General features: G+C 40.4%; 1 protein-coding gene across 1 annotated transcript in view; it reads left to right on the top strand.

Annotated features, from left to right (window-relative positions):
- Positions 1-6,448: 6,448 nt before the first annotated feature.
- ITIH2 (inter-alpha-trypsin inhibitor heavy chain 2) overlaps positions 6,449-17,989 on the top strand; it is a 31,995-nt gene continuing 20,454 nt past the window's right edge. The window contains exons 1-6 of the mRNA XM_016219730.2: positions 6,449-6,532; positions 7,819-7,893; positions 10,232-10,264; positions 11,647-11,816; positions 15,073-15,177; positions 17,405-17,567. Of these exons, the coding sequence (XP_016075216.1) occupies positions 6,449-6,532; positions 7,819-7,893; positions 10,232-10,264; positions 11,647-11,816; positions 15,073-15,177; positions 17,405-17,567 (630 nt within the window). The remainder of the gene's footprint in view (positions 6,533-7,818; positions 7,894-10,231; positions 10,265-11,646; positions 11,817-15,072; positions 15,178-17,404; positions 17,568-17,989) is intronic.

Here is a 17,989-nt window from a genome sequence, read left to right as displayed (position 1 = left end):
AATTCTTATTGTTTAAGTACATGGAGGTTCTTTTGGGCTTTTATTGTCTTCTCATCGTCAAGAGTTTTCAGGTTCTATAAACTCTTCTATGAGGACATTAACATCAATCTTTTATGAAATGACTATATATTGATTTAGCTAATGAATCACTTATTAGCTAACTCAGCTACTAGTATTAACTATTAGTATTTCTAACAGTAGCATGTTCCATCTATTCATGTCTTCTTTTATTTTACCAGGATTTAAAATATTTCTTATAAATCCTTAACTTAATTTCCTATGTGCTTTGATACAGGTTTTTTAAAAGGTAATTCTTTCATGACATTTTCCATGTAATCACTAGTTATGAGAAATTTAACCTATTTTGCAGGTTTGCCTTATTTCTTGCTGTTTGGCTAAACAAATTTACTACATCTAGTAATTTTTTATTAGATTCTCTAGATTTTCCAGAAAAGAATCATGTCCTCTACAAAATTAATCTTTTGGTTTCTCTTTTTAAGAGAGAAGTGACTTTTCTGAATAGTCTTTCTCTCACACCCACCCACATAAAATCTCCTGTCATGTTTAAAAAATTGTCTCCTAAAACTAATATTTTCATTTCTTTAATCTGAAACAAATTTGGGCTTTATTAAATGGTTTCTCAGTAGCTATTGAAATAGTGAAATAAGTTTTAGTATATTTTTTTACTGAAGTTTTATTTTGACAATTATTCTTCTGTAATATTAGCCTCAATTTCCTAAGCTAACCCATTCTCAGATGTTGGGGATAAAACTTAGTTTTGTTTTTATTTGTTTTCATTTGTGGGTGGCCATTGCCAGAGGCAAAGGTGATATTTCCTTACCTACTCATCAGCGCTATGCCCTGTCTAATGCGCTGAACTTGGCACCCTCTGAAGTCCCACATCTCCCTCTTTTCCGAAAAAGTGAATCACGTTTTCACAGTATCAAAATGTTTTCCAGCATCATATTTATTATTTTTAATAAATAAATTGGTCATAAGCTTTGTGTGTGTTGTTTTTTTCAGATTTAAGGGGAGAAAACAATACCTGTCTCATTAAATAAATTTAAAAAAACTCATTATCAATTTCTGTATGTTGCATAGCTATTACATATTCGATGAAGTTAAAAAAAATAATCAAGCTTGAGAGAGATCCAAGATGACAGCAGATTGAGTGGAAGCTACACTGACACTCTCGCAGGATCAAACTGGAATTACAACTAAAATAGAGAAAAAAAGCCCTGAATCAACTGCAACTGAAGATGGGCTGGAGAGCACCTTCATAACCAAGACCTAAAGTGGAGACCCCATAGAGATGGGTAGGAAGTGGGGAGGCGAGAGAGGGCTGGCTAGGCTCCTACAGGCAGCAGCTGAAGGTCTGGAGAGATATCTCAGCTGTAGGATGTTCCCACTGAGGACTCTGGGATCGAAACCCCAGGCGGGCTTCCCAGCCAAGAGCACCAGAACTGAGAAAAGTGCCCACATAATATCTGGCTGTGAAAAGCAGCTGGGTTTCTGTCTGCCAGGGAGACGGCTGGAAATGCAGACATTCCCTTAAAAGGCCAACACACAAAGTTTCATGTGCTCCCACTCACCTTGGGCTCTGGAGGAAGTAGAGTGAACTAGAGCTGTGTGAGGAGAATCCAGGGAGGCTGGCTGGAGGAATAGATCTTGGATGGCACCTGGAGCTGAGTCATTCCCCTTTATGGCAGGAGACATCTTTCTCAGACATTTACCTTCTAAGCAGCTTTTGCCTGGGGGCAGGGGGAAGCAATTGCCCAACACTACTGGAAAATCTCTGGCCCCACCCTGTAGAGTTTCTACAACCTGAGGCTCCTTAAGAGACTGAATAACAACCTCTGGGTGCTTTGAGTCTTTGCCTGACTTGCTTCTAACCTAGGGCTTGGAAAAGCAGACCTTGATGCACATCTTGGTCCTGTCCAAACACAACCAGCCCCAGCAGAGAAAACCAGAAGCTGTGGAGTGTGGAAAACTTCAAAAAGGGTACTCAAGGCCAGTCACAAACAGTGTCTGACGTTGGCCTGTACCAGAGACCCTCCAAAAGACTGGGAGTCCTAGCAGATCTACCTAATACATAGAAACAAATCCAAACAGACAGCCAAAATGGGGAGACAAAAAATAAGCCCCAAATGGAAGAACAAAAGACTTATCCAGAAGAAGAGCTAAATGAAATGGAGATAAGCAATCCATCAGATATAGAGTTCAGAATACTGATCATAAAGATGCTCAACAGCACGAAAAAATAAATAGAAACTATGAAGGAAATTAAGAATGATGTAATTAAAAAAACATTAGAAGGAATGAACAGCAGATTAGGGGAAGCTAAGCTTCAGATCAGCAAGTTAGAAGACAGTGTAGAAAAAAATCAATCAGAGAACCAAAAAGAAAAAACAATTAAAAAACAGGAAGACAGTTTAAGGGATCTGTGGGACAACATGAAAAGTAACAATATTCACATCATAGGGGTGCCAGAAGATCTAGAAAGTAAGCAAGGGTTAGGGAACCTGTTTGAACAAATAATGGCAGAAAAATTCCTTAACCTGGTCAAGGCAAAAGTCAAACAAAATCAGGAGGCACAGAGAGTCCCAAGCAAGAAGAACCCAAAGAGGCCCATGTCCAGACACATCATAATTAAAATGCCAAAAATCCAAGACAAAGAGAGAATCTTACAGGCAGCAAGAGAAAAGCAAACTGTTACCTACAAAGGAGCTCCCATAAGGCTGTCAGCTGATTTCTCATCAGAAACTCTACAGGTCGGGAGGGAATGACATGAAGTAGTCAAGGTAATACAAAACAAAGATCTGAAACCAAGACTACTCTATCCAGCAAGGCTATCATTCAAGATAGATGGTGAAATAAAGAACTTTCCAGACCAAAAAAAAAAAAAAAAAAGGCTAAAGGAATTTATCACCACCAAACAAGCATTGTGAGAAATGTTAAAGGAATTGCAGTAACAAAAAGTTGAAATAGAGAGAATGAGAAACATAGGCATAAAGATGTAAAAAGGCAATAGATAAGTACCTATCAATAATAACCTTAAATATAAATGAATTAAATGTCCCAATCAAAAGACATGGGGTAGCTGAATGGATAAGAAAAGAAGACCCAAATATATGCCATCTACAAGAGACTCTCCTCAGAACAAAAGACTCACACAGGCTGGGGAAAAAACAAAAAACTTCTGGAGGACTTTAAAGGAGAGATCAACAGTAATACAGCTGTAGTAAGGGACTTGAATACCCCACTGAGTTTACTGGGTAGATCTCCCAGATAAAAAACCAACAAGGAAACAGTGACTCTAAATGATACACTAGATCAGATGGATTTTATTGACATTTACAGAACATTCCACTCCAAAGCTGCAGAACAGGAATTCTCAAGTGCCCATGAGACATTCTCAAAGATAGACCACATTAAGACACAAAACAAAACAAGTCCAAGAAGATGGAAATCATATCAAGCATCTTCTCAGACATTTACACAATGGAATGCTATGCAGTTGTAAAAACAAAGGATCCCCTACCCTTTGAAACAGCTTGATGGGACCTTGAGAGTATTACTAAGCAAAATAAGCCAGTCAGAGAAACACAAGCTTATTATTCAAGCTTTCTCTTATCCATTGATGCACCTCTGGCCCCACCCAGTGGAGTTTCTATAGCCTGAAGCTCCTTAAGAAACTTTATAACTACTGCCTGAGGCTCATTAAGAGACTTAATGACTACAGCCTGAGGCTCATTGAGAGCCTTTCCAAGCCCTGGGTCAATTGAGCATGACCTATGCTCAACTGGAGATCGAAGTTTGATTCCCAGTCAGGGCACATGCCTGGTTTGTGGGCTTGATCCCTAGTGGGGGGCATGCAGGAGGCAGCTGATCAATGACTCTCTCATCATTGATGTTTTTATTTCTTTCTCCCCCTCTTCCTCCCTCTCTCTGAGATCAATAAAGTTATATTTTTAAAAATAAAATAAAATATTTTGCATTTCATGTAAGATTTCTTATAAATTTGACATATGGGTCAATATCTCTATTATTAATATATGCATTTATTATAAAAATATTTTCATGTTAATCATTATATATCTCATTTTCATTTTTAATTTATTATTGTATATTCTGTTTTTATGGAATTGGGCATACCTATCTTTTTCCTAATTTAAAAATCTATTTTAATCTATTATTATTATATTTCCCCAAATAGTTGACTTCTAATCTCAGATTTATTAATCTCTTCTGACTTTTTAAAATTGTTTGTTATGACATATATTTAAACTGACACCATCTTTGTAATCTCTGTTTTTAGGTATTTGAAATATCATAAATAGAATAGATTTTAATGCAATCTTGACTTTTAGTCCATTTTTGTGTCATGTAGATAAAGTGTAATTCTTAGAGACAGTATAGTGGTACTTGGGTTTTCTAATGTAATCCGTTCCAGAAGATCATTCAAGTTCTGAAATGTTTGAAAACCGAGGTACCACTGTTTGTGGTTGACCTTTTTGAAAAATCAGTAACCCTTCCTAATCTTACAGATAAATTTAATCTATTTCTATTTTATGTTTCAAATTCTTTTTGGCATGTGTTTGGATATATTCAATAAAATTATAGTTTTTAAAAATACTATCCTGCATATTTTAATCCATAAGTTTCTCTTTTTTGGCATTGCTTTTTACTTTCTCTTTTTATCTGGAATTGTTTTTGAAATAAACTTTAAACCATTTCCCCTCCAACCAAATCAGAAAGCTATCTCAGACAACTGACCTATTGATTCGTCCTGTGATCTACGTAATCCTCACAGTGACCCTGAGGTGCAGGGGAACCTGCGGGGTCTAGTCAGACAGGGATCTGGGGGGAATGGTCCTGTATCCCCATGTTTCAGAGGCCATGGCCCCTTCCTGCTTCCCTGTGGGTGCAGTTTCCTTAGAGAGTGGAGGTTCCCCGCAGCAGGTCCATGACCGATGCTAGATCAGGGAATGTCGGGCAGGAAGCCTTGGCTTTCATTGGAGGGAAGGAAACTGCCAGAAACACCCTGAGAGCTCAGGTCCCCCGGTGACCAAACTGGGCTCCGCAACATGGCCCTTGATCAGACAGATGTCTGGAGTAGAGACTCAAAAAAAGGGTTCATCAGATAGACTTGTCACCCAGGTTGGGGAGCACAGGTAAACTCTAGTCTCAGTTCATACCTGGGACATTGAATTCCAATGATGGGTGGCAGGCTGTTTCCCGTGGGTGTAACCCTGAAGAGCAAAGGCTGTGGGGTCAGGCCGACCTTGGTCCTTGTCTTCACTTACCAGCTGTGAGATGTGGAAGAAATTATTTAACCTTATTTTCCTCACTTGTAAGCCAGGATAAATACAGTACGCACCTCACGTGGCTCTTTGATAGATTAAAAAAATTAAAGATCATGGCCCGGCCGGGCGTGGCTCAGCGGTTAAGCGTCAACCTAGGATCCAGGCAATCGGGGTTCGATTCCCGGTCAGGGCACGTGCCCGGGTTGTGGGCTTGATCAATGACTCTCTCATCATTGATGTTTCTCTCTCCTTTCCTCTCTCTGAAATCAATAAAGATATATTTAAAAAAAAAAAATTAAAGATCATGAAAGTAAAAGTGCCTGACACCAGGCGGGGCTCAGTAAATCCTAGCTGACTTTATTGTTATATCCAGACTGTGAACGAGAAGGAATTATGCACCCTGCTTCCACTCCGCTCCCAGGCTGGGCGCCCCTGATGCTGGGCCGGCCGGGCGAAGGCTGACGAGGGAGCAGGAACCGGCACCTTTCTCCTAATCACACTTTCCTGAAGCGCCCTCACTGAAGAGCCCGCCTTTGTGTCCCGCACAGCTGCTCGCCCAGTTCTTTGCGTGTCATAGAAGCTCAGTTACCAAAGAGAGGGAAAAACACGGGCAAGGAATGCTGTACTCAGAAAAGCATCCGGTTTCGTCTCCCACTTTTGCTAAATTCCTCCTGTTTTCATTGAAATCAAAGGATTTTTGTTTCCAGAAATTTCCCTTAGCTTTTTCCTCTCCGACTCTGTTTGTCACTATAGTTTCTCACTTGGTCCTTCAGAGAGGATGGCACTTATCCTGAGGCCTCTCTGATTTTAGGAGGAGCAGGAGTCAGCAAAGGAGGAAAGCGGCAGAGCAGAGGCAGCCCGCCATGGGCCCTCCGGCCTGACTTGTTCTCACAGCCCCGTGACTGCCTCGGGCCGTGCTGTTTGAATAACCTCTGGGTGTCCAACCCACCCCCACAGCTCGAGTTTGAACTCCAGAACAAATATTTGTCCCACTTTTGAACAAAGTTTGAGAGCTTTCTTCCTTTTGTCCCCCCTACTTTTGAAAAACAACTGTCCTCTGCCGTTCCTTTGGACTTGGTTCAGTGGGGAGTGGAATTCTCCCCGACCCTGCACTGGAGGCCCCAGCAGAGCTGTCCAGCAAAATGAAATGGCTCACCAGCTTTCTCATCTGGTTCTTTCTTTCCGAGGCACAAGGCTTCGAAATCCCCTCGAATGGACTTCCAGAAGTAAGTACTTCCAGAAGCCTTTATACAGTTGCTCAGGAACTAGCCTGTTGCTGTTGCTATTCAAGGACTGTATTCTGGGTGGAAAGGAAACTTAAGATAAACTCACCTGAGTAGAAGTGTTCACTGTTACAACTACTGGACTGTGTATTTACCCCTTAAAGCATTAACGGTTTCTAATGAGAAGTCAGGCTCAATGTGCTGGCCCCATGTAGCATTTACGGAGTACAGCTGCTCACTTGTTGTCTAAGATATGGGAATAATAACTGATCTAACTCAAAGGGTGTTTGAGAACTAAATGACATATGTAAATTACTTAGCCCAGGGCAAACACTAGGAAGCACCTAACTATTAGCTATTATGATGATTGATGATGGTGATGACTAATGATGGTGACATGTCATTACCACTCTTTTACTGAGTGTAAGAAAAGTCATCATCAAAGCACTATAGTTTGTCAGACCTAAGTGGACAATGATTTCTGTGATAAGGGCACATTACATCTTCTTGTTAAAGGGGAAGATGGCAAGTGGGCTGTCAGAGTGCAGAAATTATTCCAAGACTCCAGGTCTCCACTTTGGTGCTTTGGCTATCCCTACATGAGGAAAGTCTGGGACTGAGTCATTTTGAAAGTCATGCAAGAGTTATTTTGATGCCAGAAAAGCAACACGTATTATGGGAATATCCTACAAGATGCAGCAGCTTGTAATACTTGCATAGTGGATTACCTTAAAAAAAAAAAAAAAAAAAAAATGCCAAAAACCAGGATAGCTTATTTGCAGGGAAAAAAAATCACTGTCTGCTTAGAAATTACCATATTTCCCAACACTTTCAAAACCACCAGAGTATATTGGGAACCACCAGAATTGAAGCCAAGACATCCAAATTCATTTGTACTTTTTCAGTCACTTCTTACTGGTATTTCTTTTATATCAACATTTTTAATCCAATGGATAATGATTCACATTTATTCAGGCAGACACTGTTGATGGCCCCAAGATCTACCCAATACTTCCCCCAGACACCCATCTGATCATTGGATTACTTTTATCCCTACCTTATGTTCCATTATCTTCTGGCAAAGTCAAAAATTAATTTCTTCCACTTAATAACTAGCAAACGTAAATATATTAAAAAAAGAAATAATTGTGTAAAATGTGAGACTTCCCAAATGTATGGGAAATAAGATAAAACAATATAATTAATACTTTTATGCCTGTCACCAGCTGCCTATTTTGCTCTTGATCTTTTTTGTTAATAGAAATAAACATCCTAAATTCTTTTTTAAGTTTGCAGAATATGAAGATCTTGTGGAACTGGCCCCAGGCAAATTTCAATTTGTGCCCGAGAACAGGAGGTATCAGGTACAGTAACCCTAAAGTTCCAAAAGGGGAAAATATGTAAGAGCGATACCATGGTTGAAGAGGTAGGAGACAGATTAGATACTTTTTGCTAGATTTTCTCAAGGGCTTGTTTTTTCTAGCAGAGAAGAGCCCAAAGGTTTTACATGCAGGTGGAAGCATTGTCAGGGTGAAGTCAAGTGAGACCTCCATGCAGCTGTCCATAAGCCCAAACCATAGTGATCACCTTAGTCCCCTGAAGGGTATACAGCTATGTGCTTTCTTCAAATTTTACTGCCTGATAAGGAAGAATTTCCTCTTGGGAGGGTACTTCCTACCCCAGTGGTGGCAGACACGCCCCACTGCAGCCACCCATTCTCTTTCCTCCAGTCACTGCCCCCTTGGGGTGTAGCTCAGAAAGCCTGACCACACCGAGGGCTGCGCCCTGGAGGCCACCAGCAGCAGCACAGACAAAATCCTCTCATTCATGGGGGTGAGTTCTCCAGGAGGCCAGAAAGGGTTTGGCTTCTCCCCCACAGAGCTTTCATGCCGAGAAAGGAGGTATTTGTGGAAGCAACCCTAAGCTGACCGATGATTTGTATTTATGGGTATGAATTTTTGACTTTCCAGAAGTCAAGGTTTTTGTAGACCAATAATATTAAAACCCAACAGGCAAGCAGTCATGCCAGCATCTTCATATACTCACAAGAGAGAAAATGTAGTCATTGAGAACTGCACTCAGAAAGTCTAAAAGCAAGCAGCTGTTGACCTCATTATGTCAGGTAACACCCCTTAAAACCTCAGTTCACCCCAAATCAGGCAAACTAAGTTTATATCCAACACCTGGCTCATTATTTTTAAATCCATCAGACATTAAATGTTCATCCCTCACTCTAACGCCATTCAGCATTCCGTGCCCACAGGACAATCTTTCCTGTGCTTAATTCCCTAGTAGAACGGTTAGAGTACAGAATTTTCCACATGCCAGTCACTGTGCTTAGCTCCACCAAGGAGGAAATGCGTCGAAATTCCTGCTTCTGTGTAGCTTCGTCTAATGGAGGAGCCAGACATGTATTCCCCCGTCTTGCTTTGAAGAGGACTATGACTGCTATGAAACGCTTCATAAAGGAAGCTTACCTAGTCTAGGGGTGAGAGGTAGTCAGAGAGAACTTCACTGAGAAAATTCTGCCTGAGCTGAGATCTGAAGGACGAGTAGGAGTTAGTGACATTGAGGGAGAGGACAGAGGTGGCCTGGAAGGTGGAGTATTGCAGACAGTGGGGATGGCATGTCCAGAGCCCCATGATAGAAAGGAGCACCCAAATAACCAACTTACTGAATAAAAAATCAATGAGACAAATAGGATAAAGGTGATATATGCTACTTGGCATGAGTTTAGTTGAATATTTTCATTTAAAAACATTTGTTTTAACATTATATAAGCTGGTGAGGATGCAGAGAAGGGAGAACCCTAGTACACTGCTGGTGGGGATGCAGACTGGTACAGCCACTGTGGAGAACAGTATGGAGTTTTCTCAAAAAATTAAATGTGGAACTGTCATTTGACCCAGTGATCCCACTTCAAGGAATATATACTAAGAAACTTGAAACACCAATCAGAAAGGACTTACGCACCCCTATGCTCATAGCAGCACAATTTACAATAGCTAAGATCTGCAAACAGCCCAAGTACCCATTTGTAGATGAGTGGATAAAAAAGCTGTGGGACATTTACACCATGGAATACTATGCAGCTGTAGAAAAGAAGGATCTTGTACCCTTTGGCACAGTATGGATGGACTGGAGAGTATTCTGCTAAGCAAAATAAGCCAGGCAGAGAAAGACAACATTGCATGATCTCACTTATATGTGGAATGTGGTGAACGAAATATATTGATGAACAAAATAGATCCAGAGACATAGCAGCACGGAACAGGCTGATGAATCACAGAGGGAAGGTGGGGGTAGGTGGGGAGAGATTAACCAAAGAACTTATATGCATACATGCATAACCCATGGACACAGACAATAGTGTGGTGAAGGTTGGGGAGATGGGGTGAAGGGGGTCAATGGGGAAAAAAGGGGGACATCTGTAATACTCTCAACAATAAAAATAAATTTTTTAAAATGATAGGCATGCAACCCAAAAGGGGCTGAGAAATTTGTTCAGAGGAACACACCAGCGGGAAATAGTATTCCAGAATGCTTGATATTTATATCTTGGCTCCAATGAATGGATTATAGCTCAGTACTGAAGAACCCTCACCCACACACTTTTTTTTTTGACTGAGAGAAAGCAGTTTTTACCCTCTAAGTAATAAGTAACGCACTTTTGAAGAATGATTATCTAACTTCCTTTCACAGAGAAGTGTTTCTGGAGAACCTGGAGAAACCATGGTAAGTTTACTTTGATTTTGTTAAAAATTGTTGCCTGAATGATTTTTCTGTTACCTATTATCCAGAAATCAGTACTGTTGCCTCCTTTGTCTCCATCACCAAGAGCATTTACCTGACTTTCGAAATACCCCCTTGCCCAATTCTGCTTGGAAGTGTGTCTAAAACTCAGCACGAAAGAGAACCATGTACAAGTAGCCAGGAGAGATGTCACCGAGAGTTGAAAATGCCCTTTCTCTTTATTTTCTCAAGTTTTGCCAACATAGATTTCATCCAAACATATACATTTATTCCAACTTAACAGTTTTGATTTAAAATATGACATCTCACAGCTTTGGTGGGTAAAAGCGAGTGTGGGAAAGGAACTCTTAAACATGAAGTGACCCAGTTCCCTGAGATGTTCAAAGTCGTGTTCCCTGGGGCAAGAAAACGTCCAAAGGAAGTGGTTTATGTTGGCTTCCTGCTCTGAACTGACAGCAATTGTGAGAAGCACAGGTTTAAGGGGTAGGAAGGACAAATAGTCTAGCCTGGGTTTTATCTTAGCTGGAGGTGAGCTGGATGCTGAATTGAAAAGTTTCATCTTGAATGAGAAAGTTTAGGGGATGACACCTAATATTGAAATAAGCAAAATCCTTTTGGAGAAAAAAAGCAAAATCAAATGGGGCACCTAACTGCGGTGGTCCTGAAGCAGCTTGCAGTTCTCAGGTACCTCCTAAAGCCTGTGTGTGTAACCCCTTGGCCTTGGGCATACTCATAAACTGTAGTCTTTCCCATTGGGACTGCCTTAAATGAGCAGAGAAGAACTGGCAAAGGGGGTCCAGAGTGCTGGAGCAAGAATTGCATCAAAATGATATTTTTCTTGTCCTGCTGTTCAGTTCGCTGCTCAGACCCATCATTTTATTTGGGGAAGGAGAAGACTGGGAGAAGATTAAATTGTAATAGATAAAGTCAAAGAAGGTAGATGGTGGTATGGAGACCATGTGTGAGTTCCACCCCATTATACCCCCCGCTGCACCCCCCTCTGGAGGTTCAGCCAGGGTCCCCCTTCCCACCCTGCGATCCTGTACCCCTTTTCTCACTATGACCCTGCCTTTGAAGTTATTTCCTGGATTTTTTCAATCCAATATTGCTTCCCTCAAGCATTTTCGACTTATAGTCTACCTTTAAAAATCATTGTTAATAGACTTACAGAGTAGAGAGGCATCTCAAGGTATCTTAAAATAAAGGCAGACTTCTGCCTGGGGGGTATTTCAAGTTAGAGGAATGCTTAATAATACCTGAGATAGATGCTTAACAATGCCTTATGCTTGTTCATAATAAAATGTACTGCTCTTAGCATCAAATACGGAGTGAAGTTCTGTGTAATTTTTTTTTGCCAATTACAGGAGGATGTTGATCAAGTAACTCTTTATAGCTATAAAGTCCAGTCCACTATTACTTCTCGCATGGCCAACACCATGATCCAGACCAAAGTGGTGAACAACTCCCCACAGCCTCAGAATGTTGTGTTTGATGTTCAGATTCCCAAAGGAGCCTTCATTTCCAACTTCTCCATGTGAGTAACTCCTGTATAGACAGAAACTGGATGTGCTTCACTCACAGAATCATAGTTAAGATGGGCCTTTATGGTTCAGTGGTTCTCAGTCTCAGAACTTTGGACTCACTAGATGTCAAGAGTCACTGTGAAGTGGGTGCCAATAATTTGTTTCTGTTAAAAATATCAGAATTTGTGAAGGATTTGCTTTTCATTTTGAACAAATTAAAGCAAACTTAAACTATCTCTATAGTGACAACCTCCTACTTACTTGCATTTTAATGTACTTTCTTGGGGGTGGTGGTGAAGAGAAATATAAGGAGGTACCCTGGCTTCTAGGAAACTGTATGTGAGTGTGCACAGAGCAGTTCAGTGTCATCTGTCATACATTTCTCTATGGAGGGAAAATGAGAACCACTGATTAAATCCAGTCATTTTTCCAGTGATTGAATTCCTCTGTTATATCCCTGGCAAGTGGGTCATCCAGGCTTGACTTGAATATCTCCTTAATGATAAACTTACTACTTCCAAGGTCAATCCACTCAATAGTTGATAGGTCTGTTAGAATTGTCTCTTATACTTAATTGAAATCTGTTCCATTTTCTACCCAATGGCTCTAGTTCTATTCACAATTTTTAAAAAAATTTCTGCAAAATACACACTAAAGAGTTCAAGCGGAAATTACATACCATCTGAGACTGGTTTCAAAATAGAGAGAGTGGGGGACCGACAATTGAGATGGGAGGAAATATTGATAATGGTATAGTTCAGTGAAGGCTCCATGGAGGTTTCTTATATTATTCTCTTTATTTTTTGTGTGTTTGAAGATTTCTATAATAAAAAAAAAAAAATTAACCACTACAATGCCTTTCAAACAGTGAAGGCCAGTTACCCTGTCCTACCTGGCAGCTTCGTTTATCAAAGCTAAACCTTCCCTGTTCCTCCAAGTGGCTGGGTGGCCTTCTATCCCCTGCCCATTTGGGTGGCCATCACCAGAGAGTGCTCCACTTGGTCAATGTCCTTCTCAAGTTGCCTAGAAAAGAGCACAATGCTCTGCATACAGTCTGGCTATTTTTTATTAAGTCATTAGAGTGAATTACTTCTCCTCTGCTTTTGTCTTTCATACACCAACATAATCAAAGGTAACTATGAATAAATAAATTAAAGTGTTCAAATACCATACATGTTGGCTTCTGAAAACTGCAGAACCAGTTAATTATATTTTTTAAACCAAACAAAGTAGGTGGAAAAAAAGGCATTATGTGACTTTGAATAGGTATCCTTTGAATTGGCTTAGAATTTTATTTTTAAAACATTTTTAGTGAGCCTTTTCTAAAAAGCAAATGTTTTTATGTAGTGGTATTATATAACACCATCTCTGAAAAGTTCGATTTAAAACTATTTTAATATATTTTTATTTCTAAACCCCCAAACCAGAACTCACTCTAGATGTATCTTCTTCCTGTTTTTCTCTGTTCTCTCCCTTTTTACATCTCATTCCATAGAAGATGTGAGGTGATGAAAGACAGAATTATGAATATACATTTCTTTGGTCTCCCTCTACACAGGGCTGAATTTGTAAGACCAGAGACCATAGCTATTTATATCATCACAATTTAATAGAAGTTGTGCAGACCTCCATATCCAAAATATTTCTTCTGCCTTTTTGTGTCAAGGTTCCAAATATTCTACCATTAGAAATGATTTCCTTTTGTCTTAAATACTTTTTGGTCTTTGAACCTTAAAATAATTTAATAGAAATAGTGCTAACCTGGGCACATGGTGTCCAGTTCTAGCTCAGTCTCTGACCAACTGTGTGACCTTAAACACATCACTTGTCTCCTAGGCTCTGATTTCTCTCATCTAAAGAAGCAAATGTAGATGTGTGCCTCAACAGGGATGCTACTGGCATTTAGGACAGGATAATTTTTAGCAGAATTGCAGAATGTCTAGTGTTCTTCATCCCCTCCTATCATGCCGGTAGTACTTTCAGTCATCAGAACAACCAAAAACTTCCTTCTTGGGGAAAGATACTGTCTATTTGAGTGCTATAAGCCCCCTTTCATTTCTAAAATTCTGTAATTCGACAGCTCTGACCAATCATTTCTTTGTACAGATTAGATGACAGCCAGCTAAAATTCAGTTAGGTAGAGATAGAGATGCAAAGAAAGGACAGAGGTCCCCAAGGGAGATGTCAAGTGGTAAACACACACTTTGCAAAGGGGATCATTCACCAGCACCTTCCTCCAGCTTTCTTTACTTTCTGCCACCCTTGTAGGGGAGCAAAATGCCCCCCAGCTATGGCAGACCCTTAGCTCATAGACGAATCCTCTTATAAGCCAACTATAAGCTAGATAACTCGTGACTTATCAGTTACCTCTTCTAAGCACATTTGTGATTCAAAAGGGATACCCAGAGCAACCTAAGTGTCCATCAATAGACGAGTGTTTAAAGAAGGTGTAGTATATATAAACAATGGAGTATTAGCCATAAAAAAGAATGAAATCTTACCTTTTGCAACAAGATGAATCGACCTGGAGAGTATTATGTTCAGTGAAATAAGTCAGACAGAAAAAAACAAATGCCATATAATTTTACTTATATGTGGACTCTAAAGAACAAAATAAATGAACAAACAACACTGAAACAGACTCATAGATATAGAGAGAGACTAATTGTTGCCAGAGGGGAGGGGCCTTGGGGGGTTGGGTGAGAAAGGTTGAAGGGATTAAGAAGTATAAATTGGCAGATATAAAATAGTCACAGGATATAAACCACAGCATAGGTAATATAGTCAATGATATTATAATATCTGTGTATGGTGCCAGTGGGTATTAGACTTACGGGGGGGGGGGTCACTTCATAAATTATATAAATATTTAATCACTATGCTGTACACTTGAAATGATTATGAAGTAATATTGAATGTCAACTGTATAAAAAAATTTAAAAAGGATACACAAACAGAACAATGCTTAATCTGAAGGGTAAAATTTGAAACTAAGGAAACATCTTAAACACAAGCAAAAGTAGCGGGGGGAAGCTTTTAGGATGATGAGAGCCTACATGTCCCTCTTAAATCACACTGTCAGATAAAGGGACTCCTGTATACAAAATATACAAATGTATGTCTTCTCTTTTCTTTCAGGTGCAAAATGACCATTGCCCCCATTCAGTAATTGTACCTGGTTGGCATGCTTGTTTGGTTTTTTGTCTGTGTTGCTATTTTTGTTTGCTTTGCTATCAGACCAACTGGTAGCTTTCTGTCATTTTCTAGGAGTGTAGATGGCACTACATTCACTAGTTCCATTAAGGAGAAAACCGTGGGTCGAGCCCTCTACTCACAGGCGAGAGCACAAGGCAAAAGCACAGGATTGGTGAGGTAAGGTCCCTGCCCTCACCCAGCTCCTGCCCACCCCCAACCCCCCAGTCCCTTCCTCAAGAGCACAGCAGGCCTCCAAAGGCACAAGGCCTTGTAGTCAGGGGGTAGAGTTAGGTGTCCCAATTTCTATTCCCTGAGGCCTTTTCTGCAACAACCGAGATAATCTTACATAGCTTGCAATTGAGTGCTCTGTGGCTAATGTTGATTTGCTAAAAGAGTATGTAGAGAAACTACAGAAATATTGGTGATCTGGTGACAACACTTACCATAGAGAGTAGACCCTTGAACAATGCTGTTTGAACTGCGCAGGTCCCCTTACACCCAGATTTTTTCCAATAGATAACAGCCTGCCCTTCGTGTCTGCAGATTCAACCAAACTCCGATGGAAACAGTATTTTTGCATTCCCAATTATGGATTCCCAATCCCAGGATCAAAAATACTGTTTTCCACGAGCAGTTGGTTGAATCTGCTGATGTGAAACCTGTGGATAGGAAGGATCGACTATAGAGTCAAGAGTTTCACCTGGATTTTCTGCTGCACTGTGGTTGGCACCCCTAACCCCCTGCATTGTTCTAGGGTCAACTGTATTCAGAAAGAAAGATTTGAAATTTGTTTTAATGATTTATTCTTCCTTATTTTTATGGGGTAATCTTTTTACACTCAAAAAAGCAGCCTCTCAAGCCAGAAACTTCAAAGGAATCTTCAACCAGTCGCTTCTTCCACTGCATATCTAATCTGCCAGATCCTGCCTTCCTTTTTCCCTTCCTCTCCTCCTCCTCTCCTACATCCCCAACTTTACTTGAAATTCTTTTCATTCCATTCATGCCTTCATTCCTTCAATGAGAGTTCACTGAGCTCTGTCCCCAGTTCTGTCAAAGGTGACAATACCACAGCAAGCACTGCCCGTGAGGGGAGGAAGCAGCCAACAAACCTACATTACAGAAGTGGCTACAATATATATGATATATGTATAATTATAAGCGACTACTTTATATAATATTTAATGGGGTAAGTGCGAATGTAGAGAGGATACAAAACCCTATGGGAGCTCAAGTGTACAGTTCTGTCTGGGGGTCCAGAAAAATCATCACAGAGGACCTGATGTTTGAACTGAGCACAGACAGATTGTAAAAATTTATCCAGATGGAGAAAGGAGAGAAGAAATTCCAAGCAGAAGGAACACCTCCAAGGTTGATTAGGTTAATTCATTCTTTTATCTTTAGGGTATCATCTTTCTGCATCACTTTGACCGCATCATCCACTCATTTGTTATAATGTGTTCTACAAATATTTAGTAGTAACAGAAACTCCCTCAGGCACTGCAGAATACAACAGACCATCGAGCTCACATTCTTGTCCACGCCCCAGATAATAAGACCTGTCGTCGCATGCTGGACTTCTAAGGTGGGCACCAGGCCCTGCTCAGCTTTTTCTTCAGCCACCTGATATCCCAAGCTGACTTCCCCACAGTACTTCCTCAATCCCCAATGGGCTCACTATTACAGTCTTACCTTGCTTATTTAGTCATTTAGTTTTTAAAAAATATTCATTATGTAGCCTATTGTTCAAATCACCCTCATTTGATAATTTCTCTTTAAAACCATAAACATTTCAAGATCAGTGATGGCACTGGACTTGATAATGTGCATGATTAAATAAAGCCTTATGCTAGAAATACATGTTTAATTTGATGAAATAATAGATGTCTTCTTTCTGAAGGCTTTCAAAAATATAAAGAATTCCTAGAATGAGTCTACAGTGCAGCAGAGGAAATGTGTGCTATCTTTGAAGTTATCAAAATTTCATTGTGAGTCTCGGTGCTACAATTGACGAGCTGTGTGGTCTTGAACAGGCTACCAATTCTCTATTAGCCTCATGTGTTATTGTCTGATAAATGAGGGTACTGACACTCAGCTTGCGGAACTGCTTTGCAGGCTATGATGACATGTATCAAGTTTCTGGCACATAATAGGAATCAGTAACTAGTAGCTTTTTGCAAATGACCCTCAAATCTGTAAGAAACTTTGGAAGAAAAGATCAGGTAGGAGAGGAGACTAAAAGTGTTGATGAATTAAATTTATATGGAGGTTTTAGTGTACTGTTCTTTTTCATGAACAATTGAGCAGATGTGATTGCCCAGGAAGGCCTCGCTGCCATTTGCCTAAATTCTGGGTCTTGTGTTTGGTTGTGCATGTGAAAACTTACATCTGGGGCTCACATCTTTAGGAGCAGCGTTCTTGATATGGAGAACTTCAAAACCGAAGTGAACGTCCTCCCTGGAGCAAAGGTGCAATTTGAACTTCATTACCAGGAAGTGAAGTGGAGGAAGCTGGGGTCCTATGAACACAGGCTTCATCTGCAGCCAGGACGCCTGGCCAAACACTTGGAGGTAAGCATGGATTTGCAGGGTGTGCAGTGACGCCATCCTCTTAAGGTTTTGCTGTTCACCACTCTTTGTGGTGTTTGATGCCACTCAACTCTACAAGAGAGTTTGGTGTACTGAGAAGGTTATGGGTTTGGAGTCCACCTGGCCACTTCCTTAGTGACTGCAATGCCAGCTTGGCTTCTTACTAGCTATGTCAGTTTCCCAGCACTGCTGTAATGATTGACCACAAATTGAGGTTGGGGAGAGGGCTTAAAACAACAGAAATGTATTATCTCACAGTTCTGAGAACAGAAGTCTGAAATCAAGCTGTTGGCAGGGTTATACTCCTAGAGGCTCTAAGGGAGAGTCTATTCTTTGCTTCTTCTGGTTCTGGCTGCTGCTGGCATTGTTTGACATCTGGCCTCATGGCCACATCACTCCAATCT

The sequence above is a fragment of the Miniopterus natalensis genome, chromosome 1 (assembly GCF_054644295.1).
Source record: "Miniopterus natalensis isolate mMinNat1 chromosome 1, mMinNat1.hap1, whole genome shotgun sequence".
Classification (NCBI taxonomy): Eukaryota; Metazoa; Chordata; class Mammalia; order Chiroptera; family Miniopteridae; genus Miniopterus; species Miniopterus natalensis.
The sequence above is the reverse complement of the archived record's forward strand: the minus strand, read 5'-3'. Positions and strand labels throughout refer to the sequence as shown.